The sequence below is a fragment of the Pelodiscus sinensis genome, chromosome 20, assembly GCF_049634645.1.
Source record: "Pelodiscus sinensis isolate JC-2024 chromosome 20, ASM4963464v1, whole genome shotgun sequence".
In the NCBI taxonomy this organism is placed as follows: domain Eukaryota; kingdom Metazoa; phylum Chordata; order Testudines; family Trionychidae; genus Pelodiscus; species Pelodiscus sinensis.
The window spans coordinates 21,718,001-21,741,664 of NC_134730.1; the positions used below are offsets into that span (position 1 = coordinate 21,718,001).

General features: G+C 45.6%; 1 protein-coding gene and 1 long non-coding RNA gene across 6 annotated transcripts in view; one reads left to right on the forward strand and one right to left on the reverse strand.

The window, feature by feature from the left end:
• LOC142819127 (uncharacterized) overlaps positions 1-19,864 on the forward strand; it is a 98,178-nt gene extending 78,314 nt beyond the window's left edge. For 2 of the 4 annotated variants that reach the window (XR_012896909.1, XR_012896908.1), the window contains 2 exons: positions 15,251-15,328; positions 19,734-19,864. This is a non-coding gene — a long non-coding RNA (uncharacterized LOC142819127). Of the gene's footprint in view, positions 1-15,250; positions 15,329-17,346; positions 17,747-19,733 lie in introns of those variants that run through there. The other 2 variants (XR_012896907.1, XR_012896906.1) reach the window with 2 other exon arrangements.
• Positions 1-23,664, reverse strand: part of CACNG4 (calcium voltage-gated channel auxiliary subunit gamma 4) — a 61,865-nt gene that overhangs the window by 14,416 nt on the left and 23,785 nt on the right. For both annotated transcript variants that reach the window (XM_075903947.1, XM_075903946.1), the window contains exon 2: positions 1,322-1,405. In XM_075903947.1, the coding sequence (XP_075760062.1) occupies positions 1,322-1,405 (84 nt within the window). The remainder of the gene's footprint in view (positions 1-1,321; positions 1,406-23,664) is intronic.

Consider the following 23,664-nt stretch of genomic DNA (forward strand, 5'->3'; position numbering starts at 1 on the left):
GCCCAACTTTTTTTTCAATGCAAGAAACCGAGTAAAAGTATGTGGTGAATTATACTGAAATTGCAGATGAGTGTGGAGTATGGGGCAAAGACACCACAGATGGTCTGATCCTTATAATATATATATGTATTAGAAACGCTGTCTGTCTGTGTGTCCATCCATTCATCTGAGAGTCCATTTGTTCAAGAACTCCTAAATGGTAAAAGCTAGGACCACCAAATTTGGTATGCAGCTTCTTTTTATCATAACTTAAAGTAATGTAAGGGTTTGGTTATGCCAGGACAATGGGATGTGCCTCAAATTTGATTGTTTCTCGTAAAATGGAAAGGGAGGGATCTGGTAGGAGGGGTAGTTATAGAGTAGAATGACCACAGGGATGAAGGAATCTTAAATTCTGAGTGAAGAACAGTTTGCATCTAGCTAATCTAACAGGTCCGCTTGTCCCTACTGCTTATTCATGGGCTAGGGATGTGAACATGTACCCAAATACATGGTTAACCTTCACGGTCATATGCAGCTCCCACCCTGCGCTGCTGCCTCTGATACAGAGGCAGCAGCGCTGGGCAGGGTGGGGAGGAGCCAGTGTGGAATGGGGAGTTGGCTTTCAAGCAACCTCCCTGCGCATACCGGCTCCCACCAAGCTGACTGCTCCTTGCTTCTGCATCCTACATTGCTGCATCTGTATCAGAGACAGCAGTGTGTGGGGGGAGGGAGGCAAGAGCTGGTGCAAACACCGGCTCCTGCCTCCCCGACCCCCACGTGTAATCGCTGAAAATTTCAGCAGTTACACATTTACACAAATAAACACATTTTATCTTCCCCTCATGGGAAGCACATGAATTGCTGGCTGGGAGAAGCTAGATCCCAGCCCTGGCCCATCCACCTGAGGTCCTGTCCCGTCAGCACCCCACAGAACCTAGGGAGAGCGCACAGTGCCACAAGAACCCGCCTCCCAGCCTCAGGAAGATGGGCAGCAGCACAAACAAAATAGGATCTGGGACAATGTTTCCTCTAATTTTTTTCCATCCATGTGTGGGATACATTTTGTTACATGCACCAAGGTATGCATGGGTGTGCACCACCAGTAGAAACACATGCTGCCAGGTGCTGCTGGCTATGGGCACTCTGCTGATCAGCTGGGCAGCATTTGAATTTCTCCTGGGCAGCTGCCCAAGAGCACAGCTAAAAGGGAACATTAGTCTGGGGATGGAGTGTTGGCAGATCCATGTCTAGCTGTGTGGGGAGGTACAGCCTCCCCCCGCCTCCCCATCCCACTGCCCATGTGCTTATTCTTGTGGCGGCAGGTTACTCTGACACTTACGGAGAAGGTATTCTGAGCTGTCATGGTCATAGTCATTGTCCTCAGGGAAGTGGTTGATTCGGAAGCAATGTCCCTTGTAGATTCCTAAATGAGAACAAAACAAACAAGGCATTGAAAGACACCCATAGAAAAAGTGCCTTTATAAATGGTGTTCTGCCCTCTTTTCCCCCCTCATGAGGTAGTTATTCCTCACACCAACAAGATACTCTTACAACCAGCTCCATGTAGCCACAGGGATCTATCAATCAAGGAGCAGGGCCCAAAGGTACAAATCAGTCTCTGTGTTTCTGTTATTTGTTAACTGGTGCTCTCACATGCGGGAATAAAATTCATCCAGGGCGAGTTAGCTACTGCACAGAAAGTTTGGTGCTGACAGGACACAGATTTGGAAATCATCAGTTCAGATCACTATAGCAGGAGCATAGCTGCACCCTCGAGGACATGGCTGTGGATTTATTTTACTCATAATAGTAATGATTATAAAGATTTTTTAGAAAAGAATGACTAAGCCCAGGGATTTCTGCTGTACTCTGTGGCTCTCAACTGTAGGTCTTGCTACTACACAGTTCATTGATTCATTTCCCCGATAACGTGGCATGGCTATTTAATTTGTGAGAACTGCTTGGGAATATTCTCGGAAATGCATTTCAGTGGCTCTAAACACCAGCTCAGTAGCTCATCCTGCCTGGGTAAATGACCCACCTGAATCATTGGCAAGATGAGAGTCACAGCACTTGAGTTGTGAATTTGTATCTGCTAAGCATATTTTCTGGTACTGCCCTTTATTCGACCTAGGCTGGTTTGCTGCTCTTTTGTGGCTCACAAATGAGGCAATCTGCCCAAAATACTGTTTTTAACAACAAAATGCTTGTTTTTACAGCAGTTTGTGAAATGAGAGCGCCGCTCTCCCTGCACAGCGTACCCTCTGAGTTTCTGAGATTGGGGTGCTGATTTCTTTGAGGTGCTCAGTGGTGTCAGAGTTGTGCCACTTCCGGGATTCAGAGAAGATTTTTTCCCTCCCATTCGTAGGAAAGGATTGTTTTGTTGTAAGTCAACAGTTTCCGAAAGGTCTGACTCCTGACACAAACTCCTGACTCCTGACACTCCCAGGGGCAAACAGGAAATAGCCCACAGAGAGCACACTGTGGTATGTATTTAAATGCTGACTTTTTAATGGCAACAGCTGTATGGTGGACGATGGAATTCAGGAAATTCACAATGAGTCATGGAGCTGTTCACTGCTCAGTCAGAGATTCAAATGCAGCCCAAGTTGTTCTCATCTGTCAACTGCTTCTTAGCGTATGTGAAGCAACCTAGTGATTCAAGTTCTATTTCTGAAATCAAGTATCTCCCTAACAAACCCTGCTTTTTCAGAAGAGGCCATTTTTGGCAGGGGGCGTAGAGAGTCCAAGAACCGGGTATAGAACCTTAGCCTTCTAGCTCCTCCTTAGAGCTGTGGTCTTTCAGGTAAAAGTTGAAACACATTGACAGGGCAATACTGCACTGTTGCTGCCCTTGCTGTTCCTGTAAATGGATAAAGCCTTTCATTTTCCAGGACCATGTTTCGGGAACCTTTCACCACCAATACATTTGCATGAAAGAGTACCAACACGTATGGTATGTACGTTGAAGCTACCCATTGAAAATGGCGCCCAGCCAAACATTTCTAGAATACTAGTAGATTTCAAATCCCCTTTCAGCATTCTTTGGTGTTGGGGTCAGGAGGTTCTGGTTGGCTAGTTGTAGAAGGAATAGGCAGCGGTGACACTCGGATCTGAATCAAAGTCTGGATTCCAAAACTTCTCTCCAAATAAGTATATCATGGTTCAGATCAAGGGTTTTGGTTCTGGCCCTTGTCTAATAGCTGGTATTTGCCATCTAGTACAAGCTGAATCTCTGTGGTTCGGAACTCTCTGGTCCGGCAACATCAGTGGTCTGGAAGAACCACGGATTTTGTGGGACTAGGGAGCCCCAGCGGCAGAGGTTGCTGGTGGTTTAGAGCAGAGCCTGCTAGCGGGGCCAGAGGGGCAGTGGAGTCCGTGTGGCACCAGAGCCTGCAGCCAGCAGGGCAGGGAAGCTGGAGTGGGGGCCGGAGCTTGCAGGGAAGCGGAGCCCACAGCCAGCAGAGCTAGTGGGAGCTGCAGCAGGATAGCAGGGCTGCTGCAGTTCGGGGGGCTGGGTGGCTGGGGGGAGAAGCCCAGTGGGGAGCCTGGCACTGGCCTCTCCTGGTTCAGCAAACTCCCTTGTCCAGCACTGGTCAGGTCCCGAGGGTGCTGGCCCAGGGACACCCTGTAAAATGTAGCTTAGCAGGAGCTTTTGAAAGTCTCTGTGGGGCTTAACCTCACTGTCAAGAATTCCAGTGATATATTAGTTATCACCAGTGGAGGGGGAGGAGGAAAGAGGGAAGATGGCCACATAAACCACAGTCGGCTGCAATAACAAAGTTCATGGCAGAACTGACCCCAAAACCGCAACAAATCATAGTTGTGCAAAATTCAGACCAGCTGTGACAGGGTGTTTGCCCTGCACTGGCCCTTTAAGGGCAAACCCCAGCCTGGAGCAGGGCCTGGGAGTTTAGCCCCAGCTGAGGCTGCATTAGTTGATTAGGGCCCAGCTGGGAGCTATATAAGAGGATGGGCTGCTGCTCCCAGGGAGAGCAGTGAGATCCTGGCTGCTGGGGGAGTAGGAGACTCCCTGGAGCTAGGGCAGGGCTGGGGAGGCAAGGGGAGCTCTGGCCAAACAAACCCCCAGACTGCAGGGCCTGAAGAACGGCCTGCTGCAGAAACAACCACCCCCGGAAGGGGGGCTCAGAGACTGATGTGGGCACTGCCGGAGGGCAGTGTCCTGAAGAGGATGCCGCGGCCCGGAGGAAAGAGGGGAAACGCCATCTGAGGGAAGGTATCCTACCAGCAGAAGGAGCAAACTCCTAGGACAGATGGCTGGGGGTACTATGGGGGTGAGTGAACCCCCTCACACCAGCTCACATGGAGGCTGTAGAAAAATGGTGAAATATGGTGAGCAAAACAGCATCTCTTTGCTAATTAGCACAGCAGCAGGGTCTTCTGTTTGCTTGAACCCAGGAAAACAAAAATAAAGGAACTAAGGAATGTACCAAAACTGAGTTTAAACAAAATAAGCAGCATTTCCCACAGCAAGGAAGCTCTATCCAGCAACCTGGGTTCAAACTTCACCACAGATTTCCTGTGTGACCTTGGACAAGCCACCCACCCTCTGTACCTCAGTGCCCATATGTAAAACAGGGATTCCTTTCCTACCTCAAAGGAGTTTTGTGAGGCTAAACACATTACAAGACTGTGAGCTGTTCAGACACTACAATAATGAGGGTCAGTCAAGCACCTCAGTTAAATAGTATTTTGCTAACGCTATGTTAAGTACCTAAAAATGTAGGACACCAGATCAGACCAAGGGGTTCTAGTGGCCTGCCTCTAGAAACAGGCAACACATAATGTTTCAGAGGAAAACAAGTGTCCCAGTGGAATAGTAACTTCATCCCACCCAGTCCTTCAAATAACCCTCCAGTATGATACATCTAGCCAACTGTGCAAAAGTATTCAGAGGGGTTACAATTTCTCCCTAACGATTGCAAGCAATGACCCTACTGCCTGGAAAAACATAAGATCTGATTAACCTTGTACATTAACGTTCATAGCGAAATTGTATCATCATTGGTCAGACAGTTATCCATTTCTTTAAAACTCAGTATTTGACTAGCTTAGCAATCATGCCACTGGTGCTATTCTGGGATTTCTACTTAAAGGCATGCCTGAGCAGGGACGTTCAGTTTCAGATCTAATCTTTCCTAAGGAAGGAAGCACCTGCAGATTCAAGCTTCCAGCTGAGGTCCCTATGAGAGATGAGACTGACCAGGTATCATCTGACTTAGATCTAAACTTTCCTAAAATCCCAGGCACCAAGGATAACAACAGTGCTGCTTTGCTCCCCTTGGAATTCGGGTTTCCAGGGTTCTTTTCTTCCCCCTGTTTTTTCTTGACCATGTGCACAACCCACAGCCTCATGTGGATGGAACAGCACATTCCATTTGATGACTGTTAGGCCTGCTAGTCATTGACCATGCTCAGTTCTCATCAGTAAGAACATTCCCTGACGATTTATAAAAGCATTTCCAGTGCAACACTGGAAGGCGGAATGCTCAAACACCTGAGATCGTCCATGTTTTTGCTGCCAACTTCCTCCCTCCACCAATCCCGGAAACGTTACACAAGGGGGTGATTCCATACTGTTAGTGTTTTGTTGTCATTGGCTGGAGGCTTTCACCCTAGGCTGGCACCGTTAGCAGAAGGCCTTTAGAACAGGGAGTTTGTGGCAACAGCACTTTTGTGCATTTCCCCCTGAGCCCATGGTTAGAGAAGGCGATGTTGATAGCAACAGGAGGAGAGAGAATTCGGGCTGGTCCCTTCCCTCCCCCGCATCAATATTCTGTGCTCGCACTGTGGGGGTGCTCCTCCACTCATGGCTTCCTCCTTCAGCCTATTTCCTTTATTGATGAGATTACAAAGTGAAGCCTCAATTTTAGACGCCTCAGACAAAAATCATTAGTGTCCTCTCCAGGGATGCCAGTTTTCTATCACACACTTTGGCCAACTGACCTCCTGCTGTGCCAACCCAACACTCTCCTGCTTCAAGCACCTTACAGCACAATACAGCTTCAAATCTCTACAAGCACTAGTGAGGGGAGTTTGGAGAGGGGACGGTCGAGAGGGGAAGAGCTAAGGTTGCAGTGCCTCATCCGGGGCATATGGTAGCTGTGACACTTGTAAGGTATCTGTGGATGGAGGAAAGCAGGGTATGCAATTTCACATGGTTTAGCTTTGCCTTTACGAGAGTGAGACGTGTGTAACAACACTAACTGCTTCACAATAGTGTGCTTTGTACAGTCGCAATCATTGCTTTATTCTCAGAGGGGTAGCCGTGTTAGTCCGTAACTTTAAAAACAATGAGAATTCCTGTGGCACCTTAGGCCACAGTGCCAAATTTTGAAATAAAGCACTATTCCAAAACGTCCCTTACTCCTCATAGAATGAGGTTTACAGGGATGTTGGAATAGCAAGCCCAAAATAAAGGGATTGCTGAGAAGACACGGGATAGCAATTTCAGGATACTCTGGTCTCCCGAAATAGTGTTGCAGTGCAGACGTATCCTTTGAGACTAACAAATTTATTAGGTCATGAGCTTTCGTGGGTAAAACCCACTTCATCAGTTGAGTTGGAGTGGAAATCACAGAATTCAAGGTATATATAACCGCAAAAGAAGTTACCTGTTAATTGTAGGACCCGTGCTAATTAAGCTAATGAAGTCAGGCTGGATATGTCTCATTTCTAGCATGTGAAAGCTCATGGCCTAATAAATGTATTAGTCTCTAAGGTGCCACAGGACTGCTCATCATTTGCTTTAGTTAGCCCGTATTCTATTCTACACCTGTGCAAAGGATAACAAGAATGTGGTGAAATCAACTAGCCAATGCATAATGTGGGATGAGCAAAGCAAGCTTCATGTTTAATTTAAATATTTATTTTTAGGTGAATGCATCAATACATTTAAAAAACAGTGACACAGCCTAGCTCTCACCAGTTGGCTGATTTCTTATAGTTATCACATCTGAAATGGATCTTGAGGAGGAATCTGAAGGCGGGCAGAGAGTTGGTTTTAAGGCTTCTCTCAGGAAGAGGCTGCACGCCAGGCATAAGGGCCATAATTCGCAGGGGGATGGGGAATGAACTGAGGGAGAGCTAAGCCTGCTCTTGCTGTATCGGATCTGAGATTAAACCATGGACTGCAGTTTCCAGGGTGGACCAACAGCCAGTTTTACAGCTAAGTCTTGAATGTTTAATTGACACGTCTTCTGAAATCATCAGCAGAGAGAAGGGTGACTTGAGGGTAACATTGCAAACAACATGAAAAGCAGGGGAGCTGGAAAGTATTCTCACAAAAGATCTACAGGAGCACAATGGCCATCTAAGCAATAGCCACACATTTTAATTTTTTTAAATAACATACTTTTGCATTTCTGTGTTCGCGAGAAGTAAATAATCCATCCAGTAACAGAGAGATGCCCAGAACAGCTAGAACACATCTGGGAGAATGGCAAATTGTTATTTTTTAAATTTATTTCTTACAGCATTCACAAAAGGCTCATACCTAGCAAGTTCTGAAATATCTTTGCAGAGTGGCTAGAGAACTAGGAGGACCAAATACACCACAAAGGGGTAGCTCTTGCTGCAAAGTTTAGAATTAGTGGGCCTGGTTTTACACTGTCAAAACTGTATTAATCTCAATGGAGTTTCACCAGCAGAAAACATTGTGCAGCATCAGAACCACAAAGTTAACTTTTTTCTTTCCCCTTTCGCTTGTTACCCCTTTTTGATTCCAATGAGCTACCATTCTTCAGTGATGAAACCAGGTGTTTCTTGGATGCAATCCTGTGTATTTACAAAGAGTATGCAAAGTCCTGTTTCCCTGAATGCAGCAGGAATTAAACAGCTGGAAACAATTTATTTGATCCTTTACTGGACAGCACCTACTCCAAATTCACTCTTTGAGCATTTTCTCAAGGTCATGTTCCATTACTTCTGTTACTGAGTTGGATGATTCTCTGTCTCTTTGATCTTTTCTCTTGCTTCTCTCATAGACTTATACAGATCCATCAAATAATACCCTGAGAAACCCCTCCTCCCATGCAGTTTGGATTCCTGAATGGGCCCCACATATGCCTTTATTTAGGGTAGAGACTCTTATTATTTCAGCTGCTTAGTTTCATAAAGGAATTTAGTGGATTCTTAAATTAAGGGTGCTGGTTACATCCCCCGGTTTCATCCAGGATTGATAACTGGTTAAAAGATCGGAAACAAAAGGTAGGAATAAGTGGTTAGCTTTCAGAATGGAGAAAAGTAGCTTAGTGGTTTCTGAAGGCATCTGTACTGTGATCAATCCTGTTCAATGTATTCATAAATGATCTGGAGAAAGGGGTAAACAGTGAGGTGGCAAAATTTGTAGATGATACAAAACTGCTCAGTTTAGTCCAAAGCAGACTGTGAAGAGCTTCAAAAGGATCTCTCAAAACAAGATGATGAGGAAACAAAATGGCAAATGAATTTCCATGTTGATAAATGTGAAGTAATGTGCATTAGAAAACATAATACCAACTATACATATAAAATGATGGATGCTATAGCTATTACCACTCAAGAGAGAGATCTTGGGGTCATTGTAGATAGTTCTCTGAAAACATCCACTCAGTGTGCAGCAGCACTCAAAAAAAAAAAAAAAAAAAAAAACCCAGAATGGTAAGAATGATCTAAAAGGGGATAGGGAATAAGATAGAGAATATCTTATTGACAATATATAAATCCATGATACGCCCACATGTTGAATATTGTGTGCCGATGTGGCCTCATCTCAAAAAGATATGTTGACACTGGAAAAAGTTCAGAAAGGGTAACAAAAATTATGAGGGGTTTGAAATGGCTGCCATATGAGGAGAGATTAATAAAGCTGGGACTTTTTAGCTTAGAAAAGAAAAGACTAAAGGGGAAGGTTATCATACGGATGTATAAAATCATGACTGGTGTGGAGAAAGTAAATAAGGAAAAGTTATTTACTTCTTCCCATAGCACAAGAACTAGGGGTAACCAAATGAAATTAATAGATAGCAGACAAAAGGAAGTATTTATTCACACAACATTCAGTCAACTTGTGGAACTCCATGCTAGAGGATGTTGTGAAGGTCAGGTCTTTAACGAGGTTCAGAAAAGAGCTAGATAAATTAATAGAGGATGGCTATTCGTGGCTATTAGCCAGGATGGGCAGGGATGGTGTCCTTAGTCTCTGTTTGTCAGAAGCTGGGAATAGGGGACGGGATGGATCACTTGATGATCACCTGCTCTGTTCATTCCCTCTGGGGCACCTGGCATGGGCCACTCTTGGCAGACAGGATACTGGGCTAGATGGACCTTTGGTCTGACCCAGTAGGGCTAGTCCTATGTTTTACCCAAGGCATAAACAAACTATAAAATGGCCAGTTAAGAAAAGAAAGGTTGTTGCTCCTAAGAGGTTGTGATCCAGAATCTGTTCCTTATGTTAATATGTGGGGATTTGCTACCTCTAGCTGCCCTGTCAGTTTATAATGAAATAGAATTTTCTTGACTTGTCACTTTCTACATTAATTTGTCCATAGATCAATTGTTTGGCTCCTGCTGGTCTCTCAAAATTTCACGGGCTTTCATTTAAGTGCCTCAAACAAGCACAGATTTTGTGAGCCTTTGCCAAAAGGATTTTAATGCTGTCATTATAAAGAAAACCATGCCCTACCAAATGCAGGTGGTTTGCAGAACATACCAGGTGTGAGTTTGCTGTCTCACGCTGGCTTCATTGACAGGGCCGGGGAAGCTAGCAGAGAAAGAAACTTTGAGAGAAACTTTGCGAGCTGTGTGGTAGTTGAGCAATCTCTGTGATGGTTGAAGACCCCAAATCCAATTTCTTTCTGCAAATCTCTGTCAGTGGCTGAGGCAGATACTTTCTGACCCCCTTGTGAATTCTGACAGTCAAGTGTTTGGCCACATACTGGTTTGTTTGCTTTTTCTTCCTTGGAAAGGTCAGTTTTGTTAAGTGCACTGTGGATGCACAGAGCCTCAAGTCACATCTTTGGTAATACAGGCCACAATCAGAATCTGGTCAGGATGCTGCAGGGTATTTGATTGATGATGCTGTCTACCTTGGTGTCTGCAAGTGATTGCTTGTGCGGCTTTGTGTAGTACAGCCTATGGAAGTGCTGAATTGGGACAGTGTTCCGTAGTTGAAGTGGGTGGAGGAGAGGGTGTGCAATGGTATCACGGTATTGCAAGGTCCAGGAGTTGTTTCCTTACATGACATGTAGGGCCCTACCATATTCACCATCCATTTTGGTCAATTTCAGACTCATAGGATTTTTAAAATGGTAAATTTCTGGATTTCAGATATTTAAAACTGAAACTTCACAAGGTTGCAAGTGTAGCAGTCCTGACCCCAAAAAGGAGTTGTGTGGGGGACGCAAGGTTAGAGGGAACACTGCTTGTAACACACAGAGGCCACCTCCAAATGCCCCCTTGTGGCCAAAGGCCCTTCTACAGCAACCTTACCTCTTTTCCCCCCTTGCTTCAGGGCCCTTTAAAAACTCACTGGCTACGTCTAGAGTTGGCATGATTTTTCGCAAATGCTTTTAACGGAAACATTTTTCCGTTAAAAGCATTTGCGGAAAAGAGCGTCTAGATTGGAACGGATGCTTTTCTGCAAAAGCACTTTTTGCGGAAAAGCGTCTGTGCCAATCTAGATGCAGTTTTGCGCAAGAAAGCCCCAATCGCCATTTTCGCCATCGGGGCTTTTTTGCGCAAAACAATACCGTGTTGTCTACACTGGCCCTCTTGCGCAAAAACATTTCCGGAAAAGGGCTTTTGCCCGAATGGGAACGTCAAAGCATTTGCGCAAGAAGCACTGATTTCGGACAGTAGAACGTCAGTGCTTTTGCGCAAAATCAAGCGGCCAGTGTAGACAGCTGGCAAGTTTTGGTGCAAAAGCGAGTGCTTTTGCGGAAAAACTTGCCAGTCTAGATGCAGCCACACTCAGTTCAAAGGTCTTTCAAACAATCCCCTCCTACCATCCAATGAATTGAGTCCCCAGGTGCACTCTGACCCTCTCGGCCGCAGCCTCAGTTCAGTGGCTCTCTCTTGATAATCCAAAAATAGAACGTGAACTCTCAGTCTTCATCCCAGTGTCAGCTGGGCACAGTCCCACCCAAACTGCTGAGCATAGTCCTGGGGCTCTGTATTTCTGCTTCCCAGCCCCTCGTTTCCACAGTCTTTCCAGCTGGGCCTTTGCAGTCTCTCCTCTGCTTGCACAGGGTGTTTTCCGGGCCTCCCTCCTAGAATGTTTTCCTCTCTCTTCCCTGCTTCTTGAACTTTCCCCCACCCCTCACTCACTCAGGGTCTGTCAGGATACTCTTTGCTCCAGGCAATGTCCATAGACCTTGTTAGTTTTCTGGACTTCTCCACTTCGCTACAACTTCCTGCACCTTTTGTCCTGGAATCACCTGATTCCTCTGTGGTGGGACTCATGCTATAATCATGGCTTAGCCCTAGACTGTCCAACCCATGAGACAACCCCCCCTGTTACAGCATCCCAGTTGTTATTTATCATGCATTGTCTCTGAGGGAAGGACAAGATTTTTACTTATGGCTCCTGAGAGCTGCTTTCATTCATTGTACAACATTGTCTAGTCAGTTTCTTCTTTTCTCCTTTTCAGTTTCTTCTTTGGTATCCTTTCATAAGCTCTATCCTCTTTCTTTTCTAGGAACATAAATAGTTAAAGTTTTCTCCACCATATCCCCACCCCCAGGTAATTGCGTTCACTATGCATTGCTATGTTCCTGCTTTTACATAATAGTCTTAGTATGCAGCATGATGGGATCACCGCATTTCTGGAGTGCCCTGTTTGGTGTGTCGAGTGTTCAGCTTTTGCAGCCATAAATAGCAAGAGGCTACGCAGTAGTTTGGGAAACTTAAACATCTTGTCCCTGTCACACCCTTTTCTCTTCAAATGCTCTTCAGTTTCACAAGGTTGGACTCTGTCCTCATCACTGATCTGCAGCAAATGCCATTGAATATTCCCATCATCCTATGCAAAGCACTCCAGCTATGTAGGAGAACTAGTGTCTTACTCCAGGCACTGATGTCTCCTGGGATATGGTGCATATGTTGCTTTCCGCATTGAATATTAATGTCTTTTCTCATCAGGCAAATTTCAAATTTCATACTAACTGGGCCATCTGGTAGCATGAGAAGTAATAGCTTGTGGGTACCAATGAAGACAGCATCTTCAATCACATATCCCTCAGCATTAGGGTTGTAAAAGAGTAGTCGATAAATCAACCACCTGATGAACCTAGGCTTATTGGGTAGTTGAATCGGCTACTCACATTCCCTCCCCCTACCACAGTTGCTGTCTCTTAAAAGCCAGCTCCCCCCAGCACCATCTCCGCAGAGTTGGGGGCAGGGAAGGCAGAGCCGTAGCAGTCCGGACCTGGCATGAGTTGGGACTGCTTCAGTCCTGGCTCATGCCAGGTCCCGAACCTACCCCCGCTGCAGCTCTGCAGTTTAAATGTAGTAGGAGCTGGGCTTCGTGCATGCCCGTATTCCACTACGTTTGAGCTGTAGTGGCCACTTATTCAACGTATTCAATACAAATATGTACCAAGTACACAATTAGGGTATGTCTACACTACAAAGTTAATTCGAACTAACAGATGTTAGTTCGAATTAACTTTGATAGGCGCTACACACGTGAACCGCTAGTTCGAACTTAATTCGAACTAGCGGAGTGCTTAATTCGAACTAGGTAAACCTCATTCCACGAGACTAACGCCTAGTTCGAATTAACTAGTTCGAATTAAGGGCTGTGTAGCCACTTAATTCGAACTAGTGGGAGGCTAGCCTTTCCCAGCTTTCCCTGGTGGCCACACACCCCGGCCCTGGTGCCCTTAAAGGGGCACGTGCTGGCTACAGTGCCCATGCCAGGTGCAAGCCTGCCAGCACCCAGCCAGCAGAGCCTGCACCTGGCACGGCTCGAGCCAGCCACCCGCTGCCACCCAGCCCTCCGCCTCTTCCCGGGACCAGGCTGGTGGCTCCCGGGAGCCTGCCCAGGTCCGCAAGAGGCGGGCGCCCACTTGGTCTAGTGCGGACATCATGAACCTCATCCACGACCTCCGCACTAGGCACAGGAAAGTGGCCATCTAGGGCAGGATAGCTGCCAGCCTGGCCACCCAGGAGCAGGTTTGCATGAAAATCAAGGTGGTCCACTGAGACCCCCGACCCTGAGCCCTGAGCTTAGAATGGCCGTACTGGGTCAGACCAAAGGTCCATCTAGCCCAGTAGCCTGTCTGCCGACAGCGGCCAGCACCAGGTACCCCGGAGGGGATGGACCGAAGACAATGACCAAGCCATTTGTCTCGTGCCATCCATCTCCAGCCTTCCACAAACAGAGGCCAGGGACACCATTTCTACCCCCTGGCTAATAGCACTTCATGGACCCAACCTCCATGACTTTACCTAACTTCTCTTTAAACTCTGTTCTAGTTCTAGCCTTCACAGCCTCCTGCAGCAAGGAGTTCCACAGGTTGACTATTTGCTTTGTGAAGAAGAACTTTCTGTTGTTAGTTTGAAGCCTGCTACCCATTCATTTCATTTGGTGTCCTTTAGTCCTTATATTATGGGAACTAATGAAGAACTTTTCTTTATGCACCCTCTCCACACCACTCATGCTTTTATAGACCTCTATCATATCCCCTCTCAGTCTCCTCTTTTCTAAGCTGAAAAGTCCCAGTCTCTTTAGCCTCTCTTCATATGGGACCTGTTCCAAACCCCTGATCATTTTAGTTGCCTTTCCCTCTCCCACCTCCTTTTCCCAGTCTCCCTGAGTTTTGTTCAATAAAGAGAGTTTCTATTTTTGAACACACGTGTCCTTTATTTTGTACATCAGGAAGGGGGGCTAGGGAGGGGTAAGTGGAAGGAGGTGAGGGAGGAATGGGGTACGAGCCCCCGATGGGGAGGACTGGGCTGGCTCTGTGGGCTTCTCGGGGTGGAAGCTCTCCTGAAGCCCCTTGATTGACCCCCCCCTCCGGATGGCAGCCTGCGGCAAGTGCAGCCGGGCTGATGGCTGAGTGCTGTGATGTGCCGAGTGTGGGCACTCAGGGCACTCCAAGCCAGGACTGCTTTGCAAGCGGGGAACCCCTGAGAACTGTCTGTCTGGGGTGGAGGTTGGGTCCCTTTAAGCACAGCCCTCGGCTAGTCTGAGAAAGCAGCTCCACGCTCTAAGTCCTAATCTGATGCCCTGCCGGCACTGCTTCCGGCCATCCTTAATCTCGGTTCAGGGTCCACTCCGTGTGGAGATGCTAGTTCGAATTAGCAAAATGCTAATTCGAACTAGTTTTTAAGTCTAGATGCGCTAATTCGAATTAGCTTAGTTCGAATTAACTAATTCGAATTAACTAAGTTAGTTCGAATTAGTGCTGTAGTGTAGACATACCCTTAGTCATTGATGCGTTACTTAACATCCTTATGCAGCATCACAACTAGATTCTGATTTCATTCATACTGGAATAAACTCAGAATACCTCCAATGACATCAGTGTTATTCTCTATTTATATTAGGACTGAATGGTTCATATCCCACCTGAATGTCAGATACCTCTTGATCCAGAACAAAAGTCATTTCTTTCTCCTTTCTCTTTCCTGGCCTCTGCATACACCAACATACACCAGAAAGTCTCTTTCAGGGCAGAGAACAGGCTGCTGCCAGTCTATCAATCATAAGAGTGTCCTAAAATGTCAATTTTGTCTGCTACAATGCTAAGCTCAGACAGGCCTCCTGTTTGATGTAGCATTCATAATCTCTGAATGACAAACCATATTTATTTTCACATAGTCAAACTGTACTTTTCCCTACTGCGAGGGCTTATTGGGATTGAGTTTCCCTTAAGGGGGCTGAGTTTGGTTTCTTCCATCTAGTTTCCTATATTCCAGCCTGTTATCAATTCTTCCTCATTAGCATGGTGATCAAATTAAACTTGATGGGCTCCTCTTTTGTGAGCATAGCCCAATTCTAAAGCCCATATTATGGTCCATCAGTTCCTCGGGGAGAAAAAATAAGGGAATGGCCATTTACATCCTCCCAAATTCCCTTGTAAATTTATATTTTGACATGGACATGGGCATACCCAGGGCATGGATGCTGCTCTGTGAAGTTAAGTAAAAATGCACTCGGCATACTGTGTTAGGCCAGATTCCCTAGACTGTTTGTTGTCTCACATATTCATGCACATTTTAAGCTACTGCCATTTATATACTCACTCTTTCTTCTTTTAGAGTCCTTTGGAACTACAAATCTCCATAGCTAGACACAGAATTGTGATATGCAACTTGAACAACCAAGCATTGTAAATGGTAAGTACCAACACTCTAGGCAATCTTTGAGGGTGTTTAGAGCTGCTTCTGAAGTGTGTATCTGGCATATATGTTGATAATAGACCAAACAAAAGAGTCCAGATCTAAATGTTGTGGCTTAAATCCATCTCCATGGGCACTGTGATGGGACATTTGCCCTGGACCGGAATGAATAATGGGTGAGGGCTGTGGCTAGGAATCAATCAGGAGAGGGCTTGAGGCAGCCAATCATTGCCTAGCAGGGCTGTATAAAAAGATTGCTGGCCAGGAGATGCTCACTCTTTCTCTTTCACTAGCTCTGGAGGGAGAGGGATCTAGCTGCTTGCTAGCACGGGATGCTCAGGCCTCAATAACCACCATGCTGAGGCCCAGAGACAGGGGCCTAGGGAGGTACTAGGGCTGTAGAGGAGCAGCCAGGACAGAAGAAGGCAGCAGGTCCGCGCCCCCTTGCCAATGATGATTGGCCATTTCAGACTGCAGTTTGCCCCTCAGATAGGGGCTAGACGACAACTGACAGTAGATGACTAAGACAAGTGGGTATAGGGGTTTAAGGGTTCCCTGGGAGGGGAGTACCCCAGAGTGTGGGGGGCACTGCCGCAGGGCAGTACCTTGAGGGAAGGGCACTCTGATCTTGGAGGGCTGCTGGTCCAGAAGTGTGGTGGAGAACAGACAAAAAGGCAATAGTAAGTGAGACACAACCAGGAGAGGGCGCTTTGAGGTTGGACTGAGCTAATTCCTAGAGTGGCCAGTTGGAGGTGCCAGAGTGGGGAGTCGCAAACCTGTTACAGACACCTAGACTTTCTTCACAGTTCATATGGTTTGTTACATTACATCACCAGCCTAACATTTTCTTGAAGGGAGGTTGTGGTTCAAGGAAATGAATGTCCCCTTTCGGTGAGCTAGCACGATTTGGGGTGGGAGCAGTCAACACCCGATGAGCCCTTCACAATTCAGCATCCTCAGTGGCTCTCTGACTTTCATACTCTCCTAGCACTTTTCCCATAAAAGCCTACAAAGACTGGTGGGATACATTGCCATAGTACATGTTGGTGACATGCATTAATGGTATGATTACTGGCAAACTGAAAACAGAGCTCATATTAATGCTACTCCTTGTGAGATCTCATGATGAGTCAGAAACGTACATGTCATCATAGTGCTTATTTCCTAGCATAGACCTGATTATTCAGTCTGCTACAATAACAAAGAACATCTTTACCTTGACAGAGAGTACAGAAATTATGGCAAAGAAAAGCATCACCCTGACACTTTAAAGGGAAACTGTTCTAAATTACCCTCTATCATTTGATTCCTTTCCTTTTGTTAAACACACGCTTCTGGATCCAAACTTCTCTGCTCACAGGGCACGGGCCGCTATACAACACGGCTTTTCTTCATGACATCAGAAAGGATAGCAGCAGACTCCCTGTGGCACTGGCTCAAAGCACAGGGCACAATGCTTCTATCACTTGCCTTGGTGCAAAGCAGGAATAATTTGACTGAAGTCTATGAAATTAGAGCAGTGTTAATCTGGAGTAGCCAAGAGCGGAATGAGTCCTTTTTGTAAAGTGAGTTGTCTTATAGGAGTAAGAACTGCAGGTTGAACCTCTCTAGTCCAACACCCTTGGGATCTGACTGGTGCTAAACCAGAAAATTTGCCAAAGCATGGGAGATCAATATTGTCTAGCAGCATTACCAGCACGTCCACTGCTTACTGAGCCCTTGGAAGACATTTAGGGGTAAATTAGGGCTAAATAACTGCACAGAACACTGAGAGGCTGTAAACAAACTATGGGACTGGGAAAAACTTGGCCACACCCATGATAAATGTCCATCTGGCTGACTAAAATCATGCCAGACCAGAGAGTACTGGACCAGAGAGATTTAGCCTGTACTTGTAGGAATAAACATCGCAGAACTGAGCACAAGTGCTGATGGTGCACATCGATAAGAATCAGAACACAATAGAAATGTACACAATAGAACATAGTTGATTTCAGTAATTCCTGTAATTGCAGGGAAACTCTTATAAAGACAGGCTGGAGGCATCACAGTTCCAAACCATGAAGACAACAATCCCTGATTAAAGGTTTTAGAAGCCTCTGTATTGCTATCATAAAAGGTTTCAAAGGAAAAATGTTGCATTTGGGAAGGTGTGATGCACAAGCACATTAATCAATGGTTAGCAATGCACGGGGTATTTGGACTCTGCAGGCATCGTGTAAAATTTCCATATGTCCCTTAAATCTGTGGTTATCCATCACCAAACAGTCTGTTTGATGACACTTTTAAAAAAAATTGGATATTGAAGAAGTAATAGGGATACATTGCTCCATAAATCATTTTAATTGAAGAGAATGCTTGCAATATGTCTGGCTCTACATATATCCTAGCAACCTTGATTTGGGTCCTCATTCATTTCAGAGCAAGCATGTTTTTCCTCATGTCTATACCAGAGTTATACATAGAGGCAATCTCCAGAGATTGATCATGCACAATCAGTGATGCAAGATCAAAGCAAGACAAATGACTGCAGGGAATCCAAAGGCGGGGAGAAGGGATGCAACCAGATGATTCCAGTCCAGACCTTGATGATGGCAGCATTTTGAAGAGCCGGAGCCAAAGGTCCCATGCCTCACACAGAGCTGCATTAGCACAAACTGTAGGCCACCTAGATAGTTTACAACACTCCCTGGTCATCATAAGTCAGCTGACCAAAGATGATGTCTAACCTTGGAAACATAATTGGGATGCAATGAAAAAGACCAGGATTTAGAGTAAAATATAACAGATTCAAAAATACTCCTGAAAATGAAATGCAAATCGGAAAGGAAATATAAAGAAAGCAGGTCTGAAGGACTTGCAAAGTCATGAGCCTATTTCATGATGGATGGGGTAATTTGGATTTAATTATAGTTAATTAGTAGTAGAACAAGGTGTGAAATAACCGGTATCAGCCAGACCCATAACAAAGTCAGATGTCTCCTTTCCATATAACTTGCTTAAGGCCAGGTCTGCACTGGAGTTGATGTACCTTAGGCTGAACTTGACGACATCTTCACAGTGGGAGGTTGATGGGAGTAAACACTCACGTTGGGTTCTCTTACTCCTCGGAAGTACGAGGAGCGCCGGCACGGACCACAGATGCCCTCCATCTCCAGCATGGCAAGTGGAGACGTGGCCTAAATGGAGGCAGGGGTAGAGATGGAGTGCCACCTACCGGCATTCAGAGATGGACTGGAAACAAGGGGCCCTGCTACTTGCCATGGTGGTTGCAATGGAGACCTGTGAGCAGTGATAAACAAGGAAGGAGGAAGTTGCTGTGGACAAAATTGCCTGAAGATCAGGGGAGGGCATGCGTCTTGTGAGGCTGTGGAGAAAATGCAGGAGATGAGGACAGCAAGAATACAGCTTAGGAGGGGGAAGGGGGGACTGAAGGAAAGAGGGGAAGAAGAAAATAAAGAGAGGTGTGATTAAGGAGGAAGAAACAAGACCTCAGCAGGAGAAAGGAGGGAGGAGGTGGCTCAGTGGGGAAGCAGGGAGCTGTGGAAGAAAGGAGGAGGGAGTAAGATAAGGAGAGAGCTCAGAAAAATGAGGAGATGTTTGGGAGGATAGGCTGGAAGAGAGGAAAATGCTTGACAGATTGGCAGGGCTTTGGGAGACAGAGGGCTAGATGGCTACCCTAGCTCTTTTTATGGACCGTGGTTTTTCTTTTCCTTGATTCTGAATTCCTTTTCAGCTACGTGTGTGTACCTACACCTCTCCATGATTCTGTAACAATCACTGTTTTCCATAGCTATGCTGGCATAGTGATATGAATCACAAGGGTGTTAAGTGTATGTATAAAGTGCCTGGCTAATGATAATTAAAAGCTTGCAATTGAAACGGTTAATCTGACAATTGACTTAAATTGCTAAAATTAATAAGTGAAACACCAGTCATCAAAATGTAGACAAATAAAAAACAAGATCCATTTTAATGAACAGGAATGGTGGAGAACTCATCTGAGTCCTGTATCTGAAGTCTTCTATTGTCTAAGGAAAGCGAACATAAAAAATGAGAGACAGCAAAAGGCAGTGTTTGCTCTTTTAGCTTTAATTATTCATTAGACATATTTTCCTCTCTGCTGAGATTCAGAACAACACACTTTGGCAGGCTCCTCTTAAGTTTAGATAAGCTGTAACTTCTCCATTGCACCAACTAATAAACACAACTGAATATAGCAGTAGATTTGCAGAAGTAGCCCTAGGAAAATTGGTTAATGAATTGGCAATGGTTTAATCAAGGTTATTCACTCACAAGAGTGCAAAGCATGGGATGCAAACCTGCAATGCACTCAAACACAGGTGCATAAATATTTTATTGGTAAGAGTTCTGAGTTCACTTCCTCACATCTGTTTTTCAGTTCAGAATCACTTCTCCATAATGAAGTGCCTCGATCGCACAGAGGAAAGTGATGATGGGGGTAGTGGCAGTGCACAAACCAATCTATGAACACTAGAATTGAAGTTAAATAACAACCCTACGTGAAGCCTCATTCTTCCCCAGAATCAGTCTCTAATTCCTGGGCGACCAGAAGATAGGTATGTCTGTCCTCTGGTAAAGGATGGGGGTGGGATGAGGGATCTAGAAGTGGAGGAAAAATCCATTAGGCTTCCTGTCTGCTGAAAAGGATTGGGGAGGCTGGGTACCTCCCAACAATGGATCTTGAGAGGGATCCATGAGACACGAGGAACCATCTTGCCTCCTCTGTTCCAGGCCTGGTGTGCCTGCTACAGTTGTTTTGTCCTCAAGTGGCTCCCCCAAGTAACAGTGCAGCAGAGGCTGCAAGGGGAGATTGGAGTGTGGCAGTGCAGTTGCGTAACCTTCCCTTACTCACAGACTGGATAAAAGTGGAAGATAGTGTCCTGAAGAGGAAAACCTCCCTTTTCAACCCCCTACCTCTATCCTGAAGGAGTCCACATAGTTTTTTTAGTTTCCACGGTGGGACAGCCCCACTCCAGCCCAACCCCCACCCACCTGTGAAGGTGGATTTGCTGCAGAGGGCTCCTTCCACAACCACCTCTCCAGAGGAGTCAAACCAACTATCTCAGAAAATAAAATATGCACAAGCAAAGTACATCCCTGGAGTCTGCCTCCACTGGTGCCACCATTACAGGAAGCTTGAGGCCTACCCTGGCACATCCTGTGGCGTTTAGTTTTTAATTACTTCCAATGCCTCTACGCGCTGCTGCTATGGTGCTCAGACGCTGGGCTCTCGCAACACCTTGGCTTCTCAGATAAGCTTGTTTTCACTTGGGTTTTAATAGCTGGAGACAGGCAGCTGCTTCACTACTTAGCGAAAGGTCAGCTTGTGATGTAGCTGGGAATGCTGCTCTGTGGAACCACATGGATTTGATAAGTTCCCCCCCCACACACACACATACCCCATATTCAGCATGGAGCACAGTTTACCTTAGCTCTGGTTTCAGCATATTACCAATGCACCTTGTTGCACATGAGACTATACGGGGCTTTCAGATTTGCACCCACTGAGAAGATTCTCAGCACGCTATCCAGGGCCAAGCACCCTTCCTTTCACGCTGTAATTGTCGTGACAAGATAGCATGACTGGGAACAGTCAGCGACAGGGCACACGGCCAAACTCCTGGCTCTCTGGGGGGGCACAATCTGGTACTGACTGAATCATTACAACTCAGTGACATGCTGCCAATAATGCAACCAGACACTGACACCTAAGACAAAGCCCCTCCTCCCACTTCCCTGAGCTTGTGACAGCTCCCAGGTGCATGCGGCCACAAGGAAGGGTCTTGGGCATTCTATTAATTTCTTCTTCTAAATGAAACAAACCCCTCTTTATCACCACCAGGGAAGAAAACAGCATGCTGCATAGTGTGCGGGGCTTTGCTATGGCGGTTTAGCCTTCGATCCTCACCAGCGGCTCGCATTGATGTTGTTTGTGCAGTGGTGTTTTTACTGTGTATGCGCATTTGCATCAGTGCTTCGGAGGACTCAGCACTGAGACTCAGGAGCTGTAGGAGGCTCAGTGATTCTTAAAGCCATTTAGATGCCTAATTCACATTGGGTACGTCTACACTTGCACCCTAGTTCGAAATAGGGATGCAAATGAAGACATTTGAAGTTGCGTATGAAGCTGGGATTGAAATATCCCGCACTTCATTTGCATAATCGTGTTATGGCGCTATTTTGAAATAAAAAGCATGAGTACCCTTCCCTGGGTCCAAACACTGCCTGAAACAACATCTGCTCTCTGGCAGTGCATGAGGCATTTCTAAAGTGACTTAAAAGCTGAGTTGATAGTCAACGGGGCTAGTGCTCCCAAGTGCTTGTCTTCATGAAGATACTGATAGGTTGCACAAAAGCAGTAACATTATGCTACAGCTATGTTGGCATAACTCTGCAGGTGGACAGTCTATTCTAAAATAAAAGTGACTTTTAATGGCATAGTTGTTATCAATATAGCTATTGAAGTGTAATTACATTGCTATAGTTCTGCTGGGACATTCCCCGCACCGCTGTAACTTACATCTCCCTAAGCCAAATTCCCTGCATTTGCCCTCACATTTTTCTACTAAGTCCAGTTAGTTCCTTCTCTAAAGTCATGACTGTGTTAGTAGTGACAGCTCCAAGCATACAGGCTATGTCTAAACTACAGAGTTTTTTTGGAAAGACGGCCGTTTTTCCAAAAAAAACTTGCAGAGCATCCACACCTCAAGCGTGTTTTTGCACATAACAATAGAAAGAACAGAGGGGTTTTTCCGGCGTAAGTATTCCTCATTCTACGAGGAAGAATGCCTTTTTGTGAATGAACTCTTTTGCAAAAAGGTATACGTGGATGGGGAAGAGGAGTTTTTTGCGCAAAAAGATGAAAAAGGAAAAAGCACAGGTGTCCTGGTGGCCATTCAGTGCACAGCAATCAGAGCTTACTTTCGAGAGAGCATCCATGCAGCCAGGACGCTCTCTTCCACAAAAGTGCATTGCTTTTTCGATGCGCTTTTGCAGTGTGACGTGCTCTTGCGCAAGAAGTTTTTGTGGAAGAACTCTTCTGATAAAAGCTCCTTGCGCAAGAAGTCTGCAGTCTAGACGTAGTCTCACATAAGAGTCAGATCCTCCCAAAATATGAGACTATCTTCAAAATGAGATAGTAAAACTAATAGAACGAGTTGTTGGTTTGCGTTCTAGTTATTTGAATGCCAGGGATCCCATTTCAAGCTTTGCCCAGTCAGTAGGAAGGCTAGAAACTTACTTTAAAAATAAATTGAGATTATATGAATTAAGCAGCTGTGAGCTGGCCCCTGCAGACCTGGGTCTAGGTTCTAAACTATTGCCAGCAGTCCTTCTCTTGCTCTGAAAGATGTAACATACATGTTCCTATAGAGTGACTGAAGGTCCTGCATAGAATGTCATGGGGTTTACTGTATCTGGAGGCACAGTCCTGAACAAAACATGATGTCTAAGATGCTCCATTGCCCTGGAGGCACTGTGACTCAGTACACCCCCTAGGTCACAATTCTTCCCTTGCTCTCGGGGGATAGTCATTAACTGCTGGCCTATCAGCAGCAAATTATGATATTACCAGCTTTGGCTTGGCTGTACTAGCCAGTGGTGGGAGGTGTGGATCCACAGCTGAGACCATTCTCAGCCCACCTGCTCCAGCAGTAGTTAGTAAGTGTGCATACATCCTGCTTACATCTATATAATCAGACTTAAGGTCTGAGGGTAGTTGGGGCAGCAGTGTAAGGCCAAGTCTACACTGTGTGTGGGGGGGGGGAGGTTGGCTTAAGGTGTGCAATTCCAGCTACATAAATGCCATAACTGGAACTGACATATCTTAAGCAGAGCTTTTGATTTAGCAGGTCTTTATTGGACCCGCTAAAACGAACCCCAGAAGATTGATTGCCAACGAGGCAATGCTCTGGTAAGTGGAGATGTGGCCTAAGAAGAGTCCTTATTCTCTTGCATGGGCATGTAGGCCAACTCACAATCTTGCCTTATGTAAATAGGTTATGAGTCTGACTCATAATGCTATTTCTGAGTCAGTCTGTAAAGACTAGAAATATTGCATGTGTGTTACAATGCTGGTTGAAGTTAGTTTTGAAAGCCTTGAAATAAATAAGGTTTGCTGTCTTAAATACCAAACTTGGCTTTTAATATCAATATAAATGAACATCTGTTATTGCAAAAATAGGCCCTGATCCTGTGAACCCTTTATTCCTATTAGTAATCCTTGCTCCCACAAATAGCCTCATTACTAGTTAATGGAAATACTTGCATAAGTAAGTGTTTGCAGGCTCTGGCCCTTAAATTAGACCAGA